Below are 20,371 nucleotides of genomic sequence, written 5' to 3'. Positions count from 1 at the left end.
GCAAGTTGGTACCTGGCATTACTCTGCTCAGGGAAGATGTTCTATGGGCGGAGCATGTGTGTTCCCATGCATCCACCCATGTTTTTTTTGGTGCATTCACAGTTTTATTTACACAAGTAAACCTGAGTGCATCAAAACGTTATGCCTTCTCAGGTGAGGCGTAATAAGGAGAACATGTTTTTTTCCCTCCTCTTTGTTTTCCTCTTTCCATGTCTGCTGCATTGTGCAGCACACACAGAACGAGGAAAACGCCTCAGAAGACTGTTTTTGTACAGGAAGGAGTTCCTTCCTGCACGATTCCTGCCTCTAATGCAGGCACTCTTGCATCATGGTGTCAGGGTGCTTGTATTGGTGCAAGGCTGTACTCGGTGCGCCAGCGCAGGGAGGGGGCAGGAGTGTACCGTATCTGAGTAGATATCGTGAATTCCTGCCCTCTCCCGGTCACGCAGAGCAACAAGTCGTCTTGCGGCATTCGGTTGTGTGACTTGTTTGTAAATCTGGGCCAGAATATGCGGCAATTTCACACAATGCAGGATGTGGAGGGACACGCAGGAGGTCATCACTTGAAACCCAGAGAATGCTCTATTTCCGAGTGGTCTTGCGACTGAGCCTTACTACAAAGCATGTGTTTTGTTCAAATATGGGACATCCACAACTCGAGGACAAACGGTGTAGCGAGAACCATTGCATTACTAACTGGATCAATAACACTGCTACTCATTTCGTTTTAAAATATTTAATGTGCTTTTTTCATTTTGTTACTTTACAAGGCAACTTGTCCAACTGTCACCGATCTCAATACAAAAATCATACAATACTCTCTGTCCTTCTTTTTCTATAAAACTACAAGTTTAAAACCGTCGGAAATGGTGGTTTGCTTGTGCCGACTATCCGAGAGAAGGAATGCAATTAGCCCACCATGGAGATCCTTACGTGTCAGTCCAACAATAAGTTACATAAAATCTGTACATAATTACAACAAGGTCATTACATAGCTACAGGTTTCGCTTTCTAAAGCTATGCTGGAACTAGGCCGCAGAGCCGCATGACCCGGGCCGCTCGGTGGAGTATTTCCCTTGCTTGAGACGGGGAATCAAGCGCAGTATTGCTGGGGGCCCCAAGGGTCCTGTTAACTGTCCATTCAATCTCTAGATTTTTCTGGCACCATCTTGGTGGATACATCAAAAAGAATTCCTGATTTTCTTCTTGCAAATACATGCAGTGGTAAATGTGGATAAAACAAATATTTTCTTTAACTGTATAAAAATAATCTATTTCCTACACTCGTGCTTTATCGTCATTGGGGAGTGGTTTCACACTGCTTTCAGATAACATTCAAATTGAGCGCGAACTTCTGCTCCGGAGTGGAATGCGACTGGAATTTCAACAAGTCGATCAGTTTCCCGACTGATGAGGAGATATTGAAAGCTACATATAGGGACTGTGCAACGTTTGCCCCAGCGGTGTGATAACTCGTAGTGCACACTTCCACAGAGGGACAGCTCAAGGTTTCTGCCCAGATTACTGTAATAGTGAATGTCATGACTGTTCGGCATCTCATGATATACCTTTACACCGTGTTTCTTACAACTCATTGTACATGTCCAGACTGTGCAAAGTCTCAGAGAGCCCTGGTAAATACTGTGCAACACCCCGACAAGATGGCAATTTAATAGTGTATGTTCCAAACATTTAATGTCTTACAGCAACATTTAAATATGCATGCACCGACCGTACTTCATTGCACAGAACACAAGTATCACACTGTAAAATGCCACGGTGCTTGCTCGCATGACGTCAAACAGTGGATGTCCCAACTAAGAGCCAGCTCGCTGTGTATAGCGCAAAAGAGCGGCGCCTTGAGGCATCCCAAGGTACATGGAGACATGGGCAACACGTCACTGCGCAAGCTGTGAAGGTGAGACATCAGGATGTGCATGTCCTAACTGAGTGACAGCAGATTGTACATTCCCATACAATGCCACAGCACCTGGCGCATGTCTCAAATACGCAACAACTGACACAGCATGTCCACAAAACCGGACGGTGTGTAATCTTGTGCTGCCTGTGTAGGAGTTATCACGTGCTGAGAAATTAAGAGACATCGAACTCTCACACAATACACTCGAATTCCCAGGAACTGTGCTAACCCAGAACAGGGCAGTGCCTGCACTCAGATAATTGGGAAGGGGTTGGATTTTTGCATAGAAATTGAAAACCAAGACCATACGTTGCATACAGTGATCATCAATATTGTTACTGTTCAGAAGCTGGTTATAGATGCAGTGTCCACTATGCATGCAGTGCACGACTGAAAAGCAGCTTTGTGTGGGTCTACTGGCAAGTTGTCCTTCTGGGCGGGATCCCATGCACATCTGGGCGCTCCCATTCATACCGCTGCACACCGTCCAGTGGTCAGAATGCTGTACAGTCTGAACCAAATCTTTGTTAATTATGCTGATAATGCATTGACAAGACAGCTGAGCGGAAGACTACACTGCATGTAACGAATTTTAAATGATACAGCAAAGGAGTACTCGGTTCTTTTCACATTCGCAACTAGTTTAACAGACTGCTTCTTATACTCACTTTTAAAATAATGGAAGATAACATAGCAGGTCCCCTGTCAGCCTTTGTTAGCAAGATACAGGCAAGAAATGATTTGGAAAGTGGAAATTACAGATGTTTGTGGGCAACATCTGACACACCACTATGTGGCACTAATACTCACGTGGCCTCTACAGATTGTGTTTTTGCAGGCCTGCATTACAGCTCATGTCTCAATCTCACAAAGCCTTCTGATGGAAAGTGCCTGAGGATGGGCAATTCTCTAGTTGTGTGTGCCGAGATTCCTACAGCACAATGAACAAAGGAGCCTTACAGAGGACATTAGTAGAAGATGAGTTGCGTAAGAGGTACAGTAAAAAATATATCTTTTTACATTACTGAGGAAGAAAACACTATGGATCCCAACCATCCCCGCACCTGTAATTTTCAGATCCAGCCTATGCTTCGGACTATTCTGGGAATATCCTTACTCACATTCTCTATCCTCCTTCAACGGGGATTTGAGAGACTTCTCAGTAAAGCAGAAGCCAACATTTTGTCCACCCCTCCTGAGATTGGGAATGAGACCATCCCGAAACCCACAAAGGGATTCAGTGGTTAATTCCTGTGAGCCCTCTGTAGATGCTACAACAGGAAATATCATCGCCATACACAATCAGGTCCATATCAACGAATATTTAGGAATCACTGAAGCTGGAGATTTTATATCAGAAAGTGGAATGCTATCAACATTAAAATGTCATTTATATAGGGAGAAAACCTCCGTGCTCATACTCTGAACAAAAAGGGCCCTGCCAAATAGTGGCCCTTCTTGAGCACCACTTTCGAAACCATGTTCTTCCTTTAAATATCACTGTTGTTTGGGACAGCAAATTTTAACACCCCCCAGTTCTTTCCATGACAGTAGAAATACGATTCTCACACTTCCTTTCGAGTTTGTGTTTCAAAATATTTCTTTATGAACAGAATAGGAAGTTATCCATGTGGTTACTAAACCGTATTCTTATTAAGACCATGAAAAATGACAGTGTTTGAATGGTCATTCAAGGGTGGAAACCTCAAAACAATGTATCCTATAAGAAATACCCACATTGAGAATGCTCTTTCCAACTCATAGCCTTGCTAAGACATGATGGAAGTTAGGGACCACAATCGAAAGCCGATGTCAAAAGATTCCAGACATTAGGCTGTCCTTTGGAACATGACAGTGCTCACAACTCAGACCTGTAGACTACAATCCCAGCAGTGATGTACAATCTTGAATCAACTGTTTCTAACTGAATGGCCTAGAGCAAAAAGAAACAATCGCATGGGTTTGCCATACCATCTGGGCTCTATGTAGGAGCAGGGCATCATCAGAGGGGGACATAATTGTGGTAAGTGAAGGCCATCAGGGCAAATTAATGGGCAAGACCTGGGAGAGAGACACATTTTGTTTTAGAACTAGATATCAGGGGAATTCATTATTCATTCATTATTTAAAGAAGTAACCATGCATGCACAGGCTGAAGGAGAGACATCTAAGTCCAGGATCGAATGAGACGTTCAGGCTGCAAACAGTTATTTCCAGGATGTTAATGAACAATTCAACCACCTAGGAATCCTAGGTGCTTCCTTCAGGAGGATAATGAACACCCAGGTGGTAGGTTATAGTTGAGGTTCAAAATGCATGTATTGACAACGCAGACCTGTTATAGTCAAGAAGAAGCGTTGAGGTGTGATATCTGGGTGTAGAGTTGCAAATCAACCCCTTAGTCAGAGACAGCCTCAGATTTAAGGCAAGAGTGCAATGCAAAAATGTTGCTGCAAAATAAACAGAAGTAGGTAGCTGACTGGGACTCCCTCGTCTCTTTCTTTTCAAGACAGGAGATGCCTAGATAGTTTAACTGACAGGAACTAGATGCCTTCAACACAAGGGGCTTTACATGCACAATCAACAATACATCTTGTCGCATGCCCTCCACAAAAGTCACTAAATGCAAATTTGAGGGGCAGGCTTGAAGGGATTCAATAATAACTTCTATCTACAAAGATCTAGCAACCGGAATGTGGCAATGGTCCATTTCAAGAATGTAAAGGGCTACTGCGCACACTACATTCCAAGCATGACCAGTCTAGCAGAACTGGGTGTTCACAGAGTAAATAACAGAACTAGATATGACTAGTGGGGTCACAAAAGCCCTCCAGGGCGAGGACTACCAGAATATTACCCTAAAGTAGTTAATTTATGAGGGGCCAGCACTGGAGGGACCTACAGAGCTGGAACTGCCTTCCTAAAAGGGCTGGAGGTAAACATGCAATTTGAATTTTAACATTTGGGGAATCCTGTGCATTAAAGTCTACGAATACAGTAGAGGGAAGGACAGGACAAGATAAAGCCCCTGAGAAGAGTATTAAGAAAGACATGGTCGTGCAACACTTACAAGCGTCAAGTCCTTGCTAAAGAGAACAAAAAAACAGGAGGTAGTCGTTATTATATTCTGCAACTTATACAGTTCAACACAGCAATGAGAGGCCGCAATGAGGCAATGCAATTAAAGCAGTCCTCTGGGGATGGCTGGATGACAAAGCAGTAGGCATTTTACCATATAACACTGCTCTGCGGTTGAGACTCGGTTTGTGACAGTCTATAACAATGATGACTGTTTCAGATGTCTCCTTAAAAGGGAATTGAACTCATACAGTGCCATATTTTGGAACACCCATTCAAGAGTTATATATTATTATTTTTTTTAAAGCTAGAGTGACTTATTTACCCTCTGACTTATAATGTACTTACTGATATTCTGCAAGTAGAAAATAGCGCAGAATGAACCTTTTTCTGAATAAGTTTTCGTTAGAAACAAAAAAACGACCTTCAAAATAGGAGAGTTTGTATACATTTTGAGACACCCTCGGCAGTTGTTTCAAATTCTTAAAAAATAAAAATAAAAATAATAATAAATAAAGCTCCCCAGCATCTGCGTGGTGTAACATTTTCTTCGCCATTCTGCTTTGTGTAGGCTTGGGGTCAGTGCTTGATCCTTACAGACAAAAGCTTTAGAATTTAATGAAATTTTGGACGCCAGAGACTCGGGTGCTCCTGCGGGGAACATCACGTAGGATGGCGATCTAGTCTATAGACCGAGGGTATGAGTTGATGGAGGGGAAAGTGTTGTGGCGATGAAGCAAATAGTGGGTGACTTGCATTAAAGGCTCAATTTTCATAAATACACAAGGGACCTTCAGCCTCGTGCCCAATGCAGTGTGCTGTTTTGAGAGAGGAGGAACAAATGTGAAAGCAGCAATAGCTGAGAGCGAGGAAGCTGTGAACAAGGAGAAGCGAAGGAGGACTAGCTACAGATGTGAGAAGCAGCTTTAATGAGGAACCCACCGAGTGAGAGGTGTGATTAATGGCATGAGTGAGGAGTAGAGTGATGATCAGCTGTGAGTAAAGTGCATCTGTATGGAGAATCTAAATGGGTACAAAACCCAGGCAGGCGTGGCACAGACCAGGCTGCGGGAGCAGCGGAGTGTTGCATCCTGGCATAAGTAGAGGGCAGCTGTTCGTATAAGTGCAGCATGAACAGTCGAGTTCTTGGAGTAAAAGCTAGTTGCAACAAGGTGCTGTTCAGGATGAGGTGTTCCTGCAACCATGCTACGGTGGCAGTTGGTTGTGGAGTAAGCTACAGACAGGAAGTAGCGGGATATAGTGGACAAGTAGATATATGAACAGTCAAACGCAGCAGGTTGTGGAGTGCAACTGGGAACAGCACTGAGTTGCAGGCACCTGTGTGGTTCTAACCATCTTCTCATCTTTTCTTGATCTGCTGGATCTGTTTTTATGATTCTTTCCAGTTCATTAAAATACTGACACTCATTTAAAAAAAAATCTGCAAAGTCTCTCTCTGAACGTTCAAAACAAGGTCTCTGCATTTGAGCATTGAGATGCTCTGAGATTCCATCACATTAAACTGGATTTCATTGTTTGCTAGTGGTTGTGAACATGCCAAAACTGGATTTGACGCTATTTGCAAATTGCTTGTTTTAGTTTGTTTTGGTCTTGGCCATTTATACATGTTTGTGGTCAGCTTCACATGTTGTAAGCAACATAAATAGGATCAAGCTGGTCCGCTAGGAATCCGTCCCGTAAGTGCATGCGCTGCTTCTCGCCTCGTGAGTTGATGGGGATGACACCAGGATCCACGATTACCACTACACCAACAATCAAATAATGTTCTTCTAAAACTACATTTGTCACCAGTGGAACCAAGTCCAAAGCTTCCTGTTCCGATCCATCCAACTCCACCACGACCACAAGGAGATTGGTCCAGGTAAACACAGCACTGTGTGGAGAAAGCAGAAATAGTGAGACGATGCACTACACGAATAAAATAAGCATATTAAAAAGGGGCATGAGGAAGTTAGTATAAGAGGGTGAGATAATTAAATGCAGGGCAGGACCTGAGGTAAGAAGGAACAAGAAACAGGAAGAATGAAGGTATACAAGAGAAGACAAGGAATGATAAAACTCAGGAGGAGGAGACACAAAGAGAAACTTATCAGACAGCAGATAGTGAGAATGTAGGATAATGTTGAACAGATGGAGAAAATGCAGGATCACAGTGGACAGAAGGAAGAGGGAAAGGTTAATAATGGACAGGTAAAGATAACTTTGGGTCGCAGGAGAAAAGCAGGATAGCAGAGAACAAGGAAAAAACAGCCTAACAGCGGAGAAGAGCAGAGATGGCAGAATTAGAAAACATGATGAGGAGAAAGGGGCGAACAGCAGAAAAGCAAATGTTAGATGACAGGTTATCTGAATACAAGAGTGAAAGGGTATAACAGTGAGTAGGCGTAGCAATAGCATTAAATATAGCAAAACAAGAACAGAGAAACGTCAGGATAACCATGGACAGAGAAGGTAGCAACAGAGCAGACACGACAAAAACCCCTACTTAGTCCTGTAGATTAACATGCTGTGCACACTCCTGCAATCTAGTCTTGGGCTCGAAACTTTACGCAATATTCTTATTTTCTGAAGAGGTTTCAGTTTAGAGGTGACTAGTGATACCTGGTGTGCCTGGACAGTACTAATGTCCAGAAAGTAGCTCTTAGTAAATCAGACGATGGAACTCCATGCAGCAGTCTTACAAATATATGGTAGAAGGATATTACCTAGGAATGCCATTGTGGCCCCTTTTCATGAGTGGAATGTGCACGTGATATGGTCTGCAGTGGGCGTTTTCCTTCTGGATAACAAATCTGAATGCGTTTAATAACTCATCTTGCCAACCCTGCGGTTGAGATTGCCAAGATGTGCCTTTGCAAAAGCCACAAAGAGCTTTTTAGTTTTTCTAATGAACCAAGTACAGTTCTCATAATACAATATGTGCAAAGCTTTTTCCACTATCGATTGTGCCTCTTGAAGAAAGGAAGATAAAATAATGAATGGACTGGCACAGAAGACATGCCAACCCTGCCTCTGGTAGGAAACGATGGGGAATGCAGGGGCACAACTCTGTTCTTGTGTATTTCTATAAACGGTTCGTCAACTGACAATACCTGAAGCTCAGTAACTGTTTGCAATGAAGTACTAGCCATAAGAAATGCTACTTTTTAATGCAGTAAATGTAGTGAAGAGGAATGTAGAGGCTCAAATGAATCACCTACCGGTCTAGAGATAATATTTAAGTCCCAATAGGAACTGGGAGAGGAGTCTAGGAGGAAGGACACCTTTAAGGCCTGGGATACTAAGACTAGATTCAAGCTACAGGACAACTACCTTTAAATGAGCCTGTAGTGATGTTTAGGCTAAGCCTGCTTTTTGCAAATACAACAGTTAAAACAGTATGCTATAGCGTAGCTGTTAATGGATCAATAGGAAAGTAAATGGCAAAGTGTTTTTATTCTGCAGATTAATATGTAGGTTTCTGGGAAATGTCCTTGTCTGTTAGAATATTCATAGAGTCCTCAGAAAGATGTAAGAACCCAAATTCTAAGTCCTCTGGTGGCAGATTACTTGGTTGAGTGGGTTGGAGTGCAGTAGCTTCCCTTCATGTTGATCAAGTGTGGGCAAAGCGGTAGCTTTTCGTGTGCATGAAAGGACATCTCTAACTGTAGAAACGTTGATGTGGCACATTGGAAAAATTAATATTTGCGTTTTTACTGTGTCATTTTCCACACTACATAAGGAATTAGTTGGAGCAGGGGAAAACAAACAAATATCCCTTATCAACGTATCCAGTAGGAATTGCCTATAGACCACAGAGATGGTATGCAAAGATTTGCATTTCTGTGGGTGGCAAACAAACCTGCTGTTGAGGTGGGGAGAGGGAGCTTCCTGCTCAGGAGGTCAGCAAAGTAGTCGTCCAGCCCCAGCAGATGCTCTGCCGGTTGATAACTTGATGAATGATGGCCTAACACCAAGTCTTCTGTGATAACTTTGAAGGTTGTGTAGAATATTGCCCCCAGTCTCTGTAAGTAATACAGACCTGTCCTGTTGTCGTTTCAAATGACTATCACTTTGTTTTGCAATGTTTGCAATGTGGAAAGAAAAGCTTGAAGTGCTAACTACACTGCCTTAAGTAACACTACACTGATATGAAGAACATTCTGTGGTGATCACCAGCTTTGCACAGCTATGTTGCATAGATACACTCAAAAATCTGTTAGTAAGGAGTCTGTGTTTAAGGTCACCTGTGGGCTTAGAAATGGCTTACTTAAGTTCGATAACGCTTTATCTGGTAGAGACTATATCTAGCCACAGATTCCTTACTTTAGAATTTCCCTAGGCATTTTTCATGAGCAGTACCCCTGCCCACAGGCAGGTGGGGTTGTTTGCCTCTGTGTGTCCTCATCTGTGTTGTCCGCGCCAGAAATGACATCTGAGGCATCTACATAGGTGCCACACTCTGGCGCCCTGACATCTGTTTATTTTCTAGTCTTTCCACACCAGAAGCATGGAGCCATGAAGAACACTGACCACTGGTGTGGAAAATTAAGGCCCTGAACGGGAAATAACTCTGTCCCTAGAAATCAGTTCACAGAGCAGTGAGGATGGGTGGCTCAGTGATAAATCTGCAGCTAGATGTAGTCTCTACCAGATAAGGAGTTAATTACTGAAGATAAGCAACTTTTCTATCTGGTAGAGGCTTCTAGGTGCAGATTCCTAACCTCAGAATAAATATCCAAGCAGTACCGTCCCTAGAGTTTGGTCTGCAGACTAATTTCAAACAAGAAAGTCATGCAGGACCAAACAAGTGAAGTGTCCATCCCTACGGACTGGACTACCCAGGCATTAGGGCTTTGTGAACGTATGCAAAGATGCCCACGCTGCTGTCTTGCAAATATCCAGGACTGGAATTCCGCGTGCTAATACAGTGGACACAGCTTTGGCTCTGGTGGAATGAGCATGCAAGCCCTCAGGATTGCTTTTTGGCCAGGGTGTAGCAGATCTTAGTGCAGAGTACGACCCATCTCGAGATGGTCCGTTTCAGCAGGACCTGTCCTTTCTTCACTCCAACATACATTACGAAGAGTTGGACATGCACCCAGAACTTTTGTTCAATCAAGGTAGAACTCCTCTCTTTTTGGGTCCAGACGGTGGAGTCACTCCTCTTCTTTATAGGGATGTGGAGGAGCTTAAAAAGTAGGCAGGATGATGGACTGGCCTACATGAAATGGAGTGACCAGTTTTGAAAGAAAGACAGCTTTTGTGTGAAGCACCAGCTGGGTCAGGATAGATGGTATGTAAAGGAGGCTTAGATAATAAGAACAGAAGCTCACTCACTCTTCAGCCAGATGTAATCGCCATTAAGAAGCCTGTTTTAAACATAAGTAACATGAGGGGACAATTAGGAGAGGCTCTAAGCTCTTCTGTCCAAAGGACTTTCTTTTGTGTCCAGTACTAGTTTGAATAGGTTTGAGCTCTTTAAAGATCCGTTTGCCTTTTTGTTTTTAGACGTATCAGGCTTAGAAAATACTTCATGAACTCTCATCTGGCTTTAGAACATAATAGATCAGGTCTCAAACTTCCGTCATTGTTTATTCCCAGTACGGACAAACTAGGGCCAGAGGTTTCCATTTCTAGGTTGAGCATAGCAGCGTGCAAGCACTGCTCTTCTCAACATGTTAACATCTATTCTGTGGGCTTTAACCACACCCATCACTTTCATTCATTCCTGGGCCTCCTCTCAAACATCCCTTGATGTTGAAGGTAAACACTTTTGTTTGTCCTGCCTTGAGGCAGTTTTGTTACCGCCTTGGACAATGACCCTGTTACATAGATAATTGCACGATCGGCTAAATACCTTAGTGTTACGCACTATTTTTTTTTTATTTTGCCTCGCCACTTTGCGCTCATGGCGGTATGGCTGTTTCTTTGCGATGTCTGTGGGGTCTCTCTTTTTTTTTTTTTTTTTTTTACAGTTTTATGTAGCGTGAACTCGATACAACTGTATTACAGCACTTTACATGAACACCGGTTACCTTACACAAGAACACAAGAAATGCTTTACGTTTGTCCCTCCTTGGGAAAGTTTTGTTACCGCCTTGGCCATTGACCCTGTTACAGGGATAATTGCACATTTGCTGATAAGTTTGACTGCGAGTGAACTTCTTTTTTCTTTTATGCCTCTCCTTCGTGCTCACACTCATGGCGGACGTGGTAATTTGAACTGGCTTGCTTATGTCATTGTTTTACTTTACATTTTCAATTTGTGTGGCAAGAAACGTCCAGTTAGGAATTTACAAAGCTAATGGCGCAAACTTGAGCAAATGCGAGACCAATTGCATTGCAATGCTTGTGTTAAATAAGTGCTTGGTAATACAGGTTCTGCCATTTCATAGTGCTGCAAAGCAGTTGCCATTCTTAACAAAATCACTACAATTCATTTGCAGTTAAGTTGCCTCTTCTGTTATTTTCTTTGTATGCAATCAATGTTTTTACAAGTAAGGCTGGTATTGCCAATGTAGAGGAATAATTCCTTTAAAAGTTTAACACAAATATATGGCTGCCCCCTTTTAGTTGCTCCTAACTCTTTTGACCCCCTCATTCTCTGTGTTAAATGCCACAAAGGTGCCTTTTTGTGGCTTGCTTGGTGCTATACATGTTTAGGTAATCACACTAGAAAGGGTTGCATCTCTAGGGTATCACAGCCAGTCTGTAGGAAAGAGGCAAAAAACACTCCCAAAATGGCAGTCTTTTTGTGTCCTCTCTCTCCTTCAGCGACGGGCCTGGGAGGGTTGCTGTGGCACCTGACATACATCCACTACACTCTAAAACACATAGGTAAAAGCTTTAACTCTCAGAAATGCAGACCTATTGAATTGCAAATGCTTGTTGAGAAAGCTGTTGTTCGAAAAGTACAGAAGATGACTCAATATATTCCCGAACCTGTGTACAACCTTAGCAAACAAGAGAATTTAGCCCTTCAGCAATTGGGACAGGATACAAACATCACTGTGAAACCCTGTGACAAGGGTGGAGGCATAGTGATATTAGATACTACTAACTTTAAGACCAAAATGAGGGCTACGTTAGTTAGATATCCCAGAATTCTATAGAAGGATACTAGTGAATCCTGTCAAGGATTTGATATGACACCAGTCAGACTGCATATGACAACATTTATTTTTGCAATAAAGAATTTGAATATCTTAAGCTCCATACTGGGCTACTAGTCATTTAAGGGGTCCCTAAAACTCATAAAAACATTTGGGATCCCCCGTTACGCCCTATAGTTTTATCACTAGGCTTCACCACTGAACCCTTTATCCAAATATGTTGAGGTGTTTCTCAAGCCTTTGGTAACTCAATAACCTTCATATGTGAAAGATACTGGACATCTATATTTCCAAAATTGAAGGAATTAATTACAACCCGGAGATGGAAATTCTAGTTACCAAGGATCTAGATAGTAATATACCTCAAGAACAAGCTTTTGAGACGATCAGAGTCTACTCCCTAACACGAGTTGGTAATCAAGTGCCTAGAAATAGTGCTCAATCACAACTACTTTGAATTTGATGGGGACATATATCAACAAAGGGAGTTAGTATGGGGTGGCCCGCGCTCCAGTGTAGCCAATCTGTATACTGGAGAATATGAAAGGAGACACTTTTACAACAAAATTGTCAAATTTTTTGAGAATGTAACATACTGGTCCAGGTATATCGATGATGTGGAACAACGGAAGGAGTTCTGCCTATGGCTCAATTTATGTGATTCTAATTTGAAGTTTACTAGCAAAATGAGCCGTGTGCAGGTAGAACGTCTGGATATCTGAATCAAACACCATGAGGGGCATCTCGTAGGGTCATTATATATCAAACCTATGGCAAGAAATACTCTTTTGCACTTAACAGTTATCACCTCAGGTGTCAAAAGCAGGAGATACCATTTACCCAATTTATCCGCTTACGGCGCTAATGTACGAACATGAGGGTTTTTACACCATGCAGAGATTCTGGCCAACAAACTTAATTATTGTGGCTATCCATGATGATAAGTCAAAAATTCCATGAAAAGAGCCAAGTATTATGATTGCGAATGAAAATGTCACTTACCCAGTGTACATCTGTTCGTGGCATCAGTCGCTGGAGATTCACATGTTCTGCATAGCTCGCCATCTGGTGTTGGGTCGGAGTGTTACAAGTTGTTTTTCTTCGAAGAAGTCTTTCGAGTCACGGGACCGAGTGACTCCTCCTTCTGTCTCCATTGCGCATGGGCGTCGACTCCATCTTCGATTGTTTTCCCCGCAGAGGGTGAGGTAGGAGTTGTGTTGTAGTAATAGTGCCCATGCAATGGAGTGACTAAGTATGTACCTATTTAAGGCTAAAATAATATATATACAAATGTACAAAGTTGAAGCTAACTTCCGAACTGCTACAGGCTCCCGGGGAGGTGGGTGGGCACATGTGAATCTCCAGCGACTGATGCCACGAACAGATGTACACTGGGTAAGTGACATTTTCAGTTCGATGGCATCTGTCGCTGTAGATACACATGTTCTGCATAGACTAGTAAGCAGTTATCTCCCCAAAAGCGGTGGCTCAGCCTGTAGGAATGGAAGTGGTTTGAAATAATGTTCTTAACACGGCTTGACCTACTGTGGCTTGCTGTGCGGATAGCACGTCTACACAGTAGTGCTTGGTGAACGTGTGTGGCGTAGACCATGTGGCTGCCTTACATATTTCTTGCATTGGGATGTTTCCTAGAAAGGCCATGGTAGCACCTTTTTTTCTGGTTGAGTGTGCCCTTGGTGTAATGGGCAGTTGTCGTTTTGCTTTAAAGGTAGCAGATTTGGATGCATTTAACTATCCATCTGGCTATACCTTGTTTTGATATTGGGTTTCCTGCATGAGGTTTTTGGAATGCAATAAATAGTTGTTTAGTCTTTCTGATGTTTTTCGTTCTGTCAATGTAGTACATTAATGCTCTTTTGACATCTAATGTATGTAGTGCCCTCTCAGCTACGGAATCTGGCTGTGGGAAGAACACTGGTAGTTCCACTGTTTGATTTAGGTGGAACGGGGAAATAACCTTTGGTAAAAATTTAGGATTAGTCCTTAGGACGACTTTATTTTTGTGTAGTTGTATAAAAGGTTCTTGTATTGTAAATGCCTGAATTTCGCTTACTCTTCTTAGAGATGTAATGGCGATGAGAAATGCAACCTTCCAGGTTAGGAACTGTATTTCGCAAGAGTGCATGGGTTCAAAAGGTGGACCCATGAGTCTTGTTAAGACAACATTTAAGTTCCATGAAGGAACAGGTGGTGTTCTTGGTGGTATAATTCTTTTAAGGCCTTCCATGAATGCTTTAATGACTGGTATCCTATATAGGGAAGTTGAATAGGTAGTCTGCAGGTATGCAGATATTGCCGCAAGGTGTATTTTAATGGAAGAGAAGGCTAGGTTAGATTTTTGTAAGTGAAGCAAGTAACCCACTACATCCTTTGGAGTTGCGTGTAAAGGTTGGATCTGATTATGATGGCAGTAGCAAACAAACCTCTTCCATTTACTTGCATAGCAGTGCCTAGTGGACGGCCTTCTGGCTTGCTTTATGACTTCCATACATTCTTGGGTAAGTTGTAAGTGTCCGAATTCTAGGATTTCAGGAGCCAGATTGCTAGATTCAGCGATGCTGGATCTGGATGTCTGATCTGTTGGTTGTGTTGTGTTAACAGATCCGGCCTGTTGGGCAATTTGATGTGGGGTACTACTGATAGGTCTAGCAGTGTTGTGTACCAGGGTTGCCTTGCCCAAGTTGGTGCTATTAATATGAGTTTGAGTTTGTTTTGACTCAATTTGTTTACCAGATAAGGAAGGAGAGGGAGAGGAGGAAAAGCGTAGGCAAATATCCCTGACCAGTTCATCCATAGGGCATTGCCTTGGGACTGCCTGTGTGGGTATCTGGATGCGAAGTTTTGGCATTTTGCGTTCTCTCTTGTTGCAAACAAGTCTATTTGAGGTGTTCCCCAGAGTCTGAAGTAAGTGTTTAGAATTTGGGGGTGAATTTCCCATTCGTGGACCTGTTGGTGATCTCGAGAGAGATTGTCTGCAAGTTGATTCTGGATCCCTGGAATAAACTGCGCTATTAGGCGAATGTGGTTGTGAATTGCCCATCGCCATATCTTCTGTGCTAGAAGGCTCAACTGCGTTGAGTGTGTCCCCCCTGTTTGTTTAGATAATACATTGTTGTCATGTTGTCTGTTTTGACAAGAATGTATTTGTGAGTTATAATTGGTTGGAAAGCCCTTAATGCTTGAAAAACTGCTAGCATTTCTAGGTGATTTATATGCAGTTTTGTTTGATGTACGTTCCATTGTCCTTGTATGCTGTGTTGATAGAGGTGTGCTCCCCACCCTGTCATGGAAGCATCTGTTGTTATTACGTATTGTGGCACTGGGTCTTGGAATGGCCGCCCTTTGTTTAAATTTATACTGTTCCACCATAGAAGCGAGAGGTAAGTTTGGCGGTCTATCAACACCAGATCTAGAAGGTGACCCTGTTCTTGTGACCATTGTGATGCTAGGCACTGTTGTAAGGGCCTCATGTGTAGTCTTGCGTTCGGGACAATGGCTATGCATGAAGACATCATGCCTAGGAGTTGTAATATCATCTTTGCTTGTATTGTTTGTGTTGGATACATGAGTTGTATGATATTGTTGAAATTTTGAATTCTTTGTGGACTTGGAGTGGCTACTCCTTTTGTTGTGTCTATTATGGCTCCCAGGTATTGTTGTACTTTGCACGGCAAAATGTTGGATTTTGCAAAGTTGACGGTGAAACCTAGTTTGTAGAGGGTTTGTATGATTTGATTTGTGTGGTGTAAGCACTTTGTTAGTGAATTGGTTTTGATTAGCCAGTCGTCTAGATACGGGAATACATGTATTTGCTGCCTTCTGATGTGTGCAGCCACTACTGCTAGATATTTTGTAAAGACTCTTGGTGCGGTTGTTAAACCAAAAGGCAATACTTTGAATTGGTAATGTATTCCTTTGAATACGAACCGTAGGTATTTTCTGTGCGATTGATGTATCGGTATATGGAAATACGCGTCTTTGAGGTCTAAGGTTGTCATGTAGTCCTGTAGTTTTAGCAATGGTAACACTTCTTGTAGCGTGACCATGTGAAAGTGGTCTGATTTGATGTAGGTGTTTAGTATTCTGAGGTCTAGGATTGGTCTCAGTGTTTTGTCCTTTTTTGGTATTAAGAAGTACAGTGAATAGACTCCTGTGTTTGTTTGTGTGTTTGGTACTAATTCGATTGCATTCTTTTGCAATAGTGCTTGAACTTCTATTTCCAGAAGTTCGGAATGTTGTTTTGATAAATTCTGTGCTTTTGGTGGTATGTTTGGAGGGAATTGTAGGAATTCTATGCAATAACCATGTTGGATAATTGCTAAGACCCAAGTGTCTGTAGTTATTTCCTCCCAGGCTTTGTAATAATGACCTATTCTTCCCCCCACTGGTGTTGTGTGGAGGGGGTGAGTGACATCTGAGTCACTGCTTGGTTGTAGGGGTTTTGGGGCTTTGAAATTTTCCTCTATTCCTAGGGAATTGCCCTCCTCTGTATTGGCCCCGAAAGCCTCCCCTGTACTGTCCCTGGTAGCTGGACGGTGTTGCCTGCGAGGTGCTGGCTTGTGTGGCCTGACCCCGAAACCCCCCTCTAAAGGGTGTCTTGCGGAAGGTGCTGTAGGTTCCTCTGCTCTGCGGGGAGTAGAGTGCGCCCATGGCTTTAGCAGTGTCAGTGTCTTTTTTAAGTTTTTCGATTGCCGTGTCCACTTCTGGTCCGAACAGTTGTTTTTCGTTGAATGGCATATTGAGCACTTCCTGCTGTATCTCTGGTTTGAACCCAGACGTTCTTAGCCATGCGTGCCTTCTAATGGTCACAGATGTATTAATTGTTCTTGCAGCTGTGTCTGCTGCGTCCATAGAGGATCGTATCTGGTTATTTGATATGTTCTGTCCTTCCTCAACCACCTGCTTTGCCCTCTTTTGTAGTTCCTTGGGTAGATGCTCGATGAGGTGTTGCATCTCATCCCAATGGGCTCTGTCATAGCGCGCAAGTAGTGCTTGAGAGTTAGCGATGCGCCACTGGTTTGCAGCTTGTACTGCGACTCTTTTCCCAGCTGCATCGAACTTGCGGCTCTCTTTATCTGGGGGTGGTGCATCCCCAGATGTGTGGGAGTTGGCTCTTTTCCGAGCTGCTCCTACTACGACGGAATCTGGTGGCAGCTGTGTGGTGATGAAAACAGGGTCTGTAGGAGGTGCCTTATATTTCTTTTCCACCCTTGGCGTTATTGCCCTACTTTTGACCGGCTCCTTGAAGATTTCCTTTGCGTGCCGAAGCATACCTGGCAGCATAGGCAGGCTTTGGTAGGAGCTGTGGGTGGAGGAGAGGGTGTTGAATAAAAAGTCATCCTCGACTTGTTCTGAGTGGAGGTTTACGTTGTGGAATTGTGCTGCTCTAGCCACCACTTGAGAATATGCTGTGCTGTCTTCTGGTGGTGAGGGCTTTGTTGGATATGCCTCTAGACTGTTGTCCGACACTGGGGCGTCATATAAGTCCCAAGCGTCTTGATCCTGGTCACCTTGGCTCATGGTGGTGTGAGCCGGGGAATGTGACGGAGTTTGTGCTGGTGAGACGTTAATTACAGGTGGAGGAGAGGGTGGCGGAGTCACCTTTTTCACCATTTTTGTTTGTGGCGCCTGGTCTGTTTGAAACTCCAGTCTCCTTTTTCTCCTAATAGGGGGAAGGGTGCTTATTTTTCCTGTTCCCTGCTGTATGAAAATACGTTTTTGCGTATGGTCCACTTCGGTGGATTGCAGCTCTTCTTCAAACTTATGCTTTCGCATCTGAGAGGACAGTGATTGCTCCTCTGTATAAGAGCCTGGACCTGGGTCGGTTACGGGTTGTTTCGGCACCGAAACCCTGCCTGTATCTTTTTTCGGCTCCGAGGTGGCTTTTTTCTTTTTTGGAGTCGAAACCTCTCGGCGTCGATCTTCGTCGGTGCCGCTGTCTCGGCGTCGAGCCGTTTCTACACCGCTATCTCGGTGTTGTTGCTTTTCTCCAGCACTTTCTCGATCCCGAGAAGGCTGCGTGCCGGTGTCTCGACCGGAGTCGGACGATCTCGGCACTGTTTGGGCCTTTTTCGGTGCCGATGGTCGGTCACCGAATTTATGGGTGGAGCCATGGCCTGGTGGCAGTGGCGTCCCCTGGGCCTTGTCACTTTTCTTATGTGTTGTTTTCGACGTCTTACTCACGGTTCTTTGATCGTCGAATTCCTCGGAGTCCGATTCGTGGATCGAAAAGGTTTCTTCTTCCTCTTGTTCCTCGAACTCTCGGTGCGCTGTCGGCGTGGACGCCATCTGAAGTCTCCTGGCTCGACGGTCACGGAGTGTCTTTCGGGACCGGAACGTGCGACAGGCCTCGCAAGTCTCCTCACTGTGCTCAGGTGACAGGCACAGGTTACAGACCAAATGTTGGTCTGTATACGGGTATTTGTTGTGGCATTTGGGACAAAAACAGAACGGGGTCCGTTCCATCGGCGTTGTTCGACACGCGGTCGGGCCGACCAGGCCCGACGGGGGATCGAACACTACCCCGAAGGGCACCGGAGCGCGTCGATCTTCGATGCGGTGTTGAATCTAACTACGCCGATCCCGAACGCAACAAGAGTCGACGCCCATGCGCAATGGAGACAGAAGGAGGAGTCACTCGGTCCCGTGACTCGAAAGACTTCTTCGAAGAAAAACAACTTGTAACACTCCGACCCAACACCAGATGGCGAGCTATGCAGAACATGTGTATCTACAGCGACAGATGCCATCGAACACTATGTTTCGGGACAGAAACGAAAAGACAGAGGATAAATTGGTGTCTGTAGTTTGCCATTCTATTTTAAAGATTAGGTATATTGTTAATTTTCACTGACATATTCTTAACACCAATTCAGAGACAGATACTTCCAGCAAACCTGTCTTTGCATTTAAAATGAATCGCAACCCGATAAATATATTGGTAAAATCATCTACCATGACCTTACAGAAACAGGTGCAGAAGTTCAACACTTTACAGCAACCCATTATGGGTAACCACAGATGGGGGTAATTGCCAAGCTTGCTCTAGAGCGATTGTGTCTGAGGTGAAGTTAGCAAATAAGACAATTCAACTGTCCACTTTAACTAAGTGTAGATCCAAGAATGTTATCTATCATATTATTTGCCCATGTGGCTTAGGTTATGTGGATAAAACATCAAGAGAGTTTAGGATCAGGTACTGTGAACATAAGTCGGCTGTTAGAACAAGCAAACAGAATGCCCCTTTAGTTTCACACTGGCTTTTGCCTGGCCATACAGAAAAATAATTGAGTTGGACCATCTTAGAGAAAATATATGCATATGCTGGACAGGACATAAATACTAAATGAAAAAGGCGTAAAGTCTTTCAGATTTACTCTCTGGATACTTTCAACAAGGGCATGAACAAAGATATCCCATGGGAGAATACACTTGAGTAGTGGTTTTGATTTAGTGTGTCCATATCTCGCAACTGTAAGTATCAAGGGTATGCTCATTAGCAATAGTTTTAAAATCATTGTTTATCTATTTGTCTAGGATACGGTTCATGTTAAGAGCTAGAAATGTGAGCATTTTTAGTAAGTCTCTTTTTTGTAATGTGCTTTTTGTGACTACGTTTGTTTCTGGTAGATTCAGCAGGTGGTGCTTTTTTGTTTTTTGCTTTTTCTAGCAGGACAATAAATAGATGCATTAGCAATAATTGGGACTTATAGAAGCGGTCTAGGTAGGTTATTCCTAATTGGATACCTAATTGCTGCAATTAATGTATATGCAAGAGGTGCATAGTTTAAGTTTTCTGAGTGCCTCTGGTTATGGAGATGTTAATGCCCAGTACAATACTTATCAAAGGCTGCTGGCATGCATGGCCCTGCTAAGCTGCTTTCCTTTAAAGATGGCAGTCGTTTTTGTCATGCGTTAGTACGTTGTTGGTCTTTGCTGTTTACATCATTTGATTATGTGCATAGAGTAGTGCATAGGTATTTCCTAACAGGATTCCTTATTACGTTATGTATGTGTAAGAGGTGTAGTGTTGTAGCTTTTTGAGTGCCTCAGGTTATGGAGATGTAAATATCCAGCTCTATACTTCTCAGAGGCTGTTGGCACGTATGGGCTTGTTAAGCTAATTCCCTTTAAAGATGGCGGCCGTTTGTGTCATGTGATAGCCCTTTACTGGCCTTTGCTGTTTACATCATTTGATCAGGTGTTCTATCGTCAACACTTGACTCAGGCGTAGGTA

General features: G+C 43.3%; 1 protein-coding gene across 1 annotated transcript in view; it reads right to left on the bottom strand.

Moving 5' to 3' along the window:
- Window positions 1-720: 720 nt before the first annotated feature.
- The window catches only part of DIP2A (disco interacting protein 2 homolog A), a 637,392-nt gene continuing 617,741 nt past the window's right edge, over window positions 721-20,371 (bottom strand). Inside the window, exon 38 of the mRNA XM_069225498.1 lies at window positions 721-6,893. Within this exon, the coding sequence (XP_069081599.1) occupies window positions 6,641-6,893 (253 nt within the window). The 3' untranslated portion in view covers window positions 721-6,640. The remainder of the gene's footprint in view (window positions 6,894-20,371) is intronic.

This window comes from Pleurodeles waltl, chromosome 3_1, assembly GCF_031143425.1.
Source record: "Pleurodeles waltl isolate 20211129_DDA chromosome 3_1, aPleWal1.hap1.20221129, whole genome shotgun sequence".
Classification (NCBI taxonomy): domain Eukaryota; kingdom Metazoa; phylum Chordata; class Amphibia; order Caudata; family Salamandridae; genus Pleurodeles; species Pleurodeles waltl.
The sequence above is the reverse complement of the archived record's forward strand: the minus strand, read 5'-3'. Positions and strand labels throughout refer to the sequence as shown.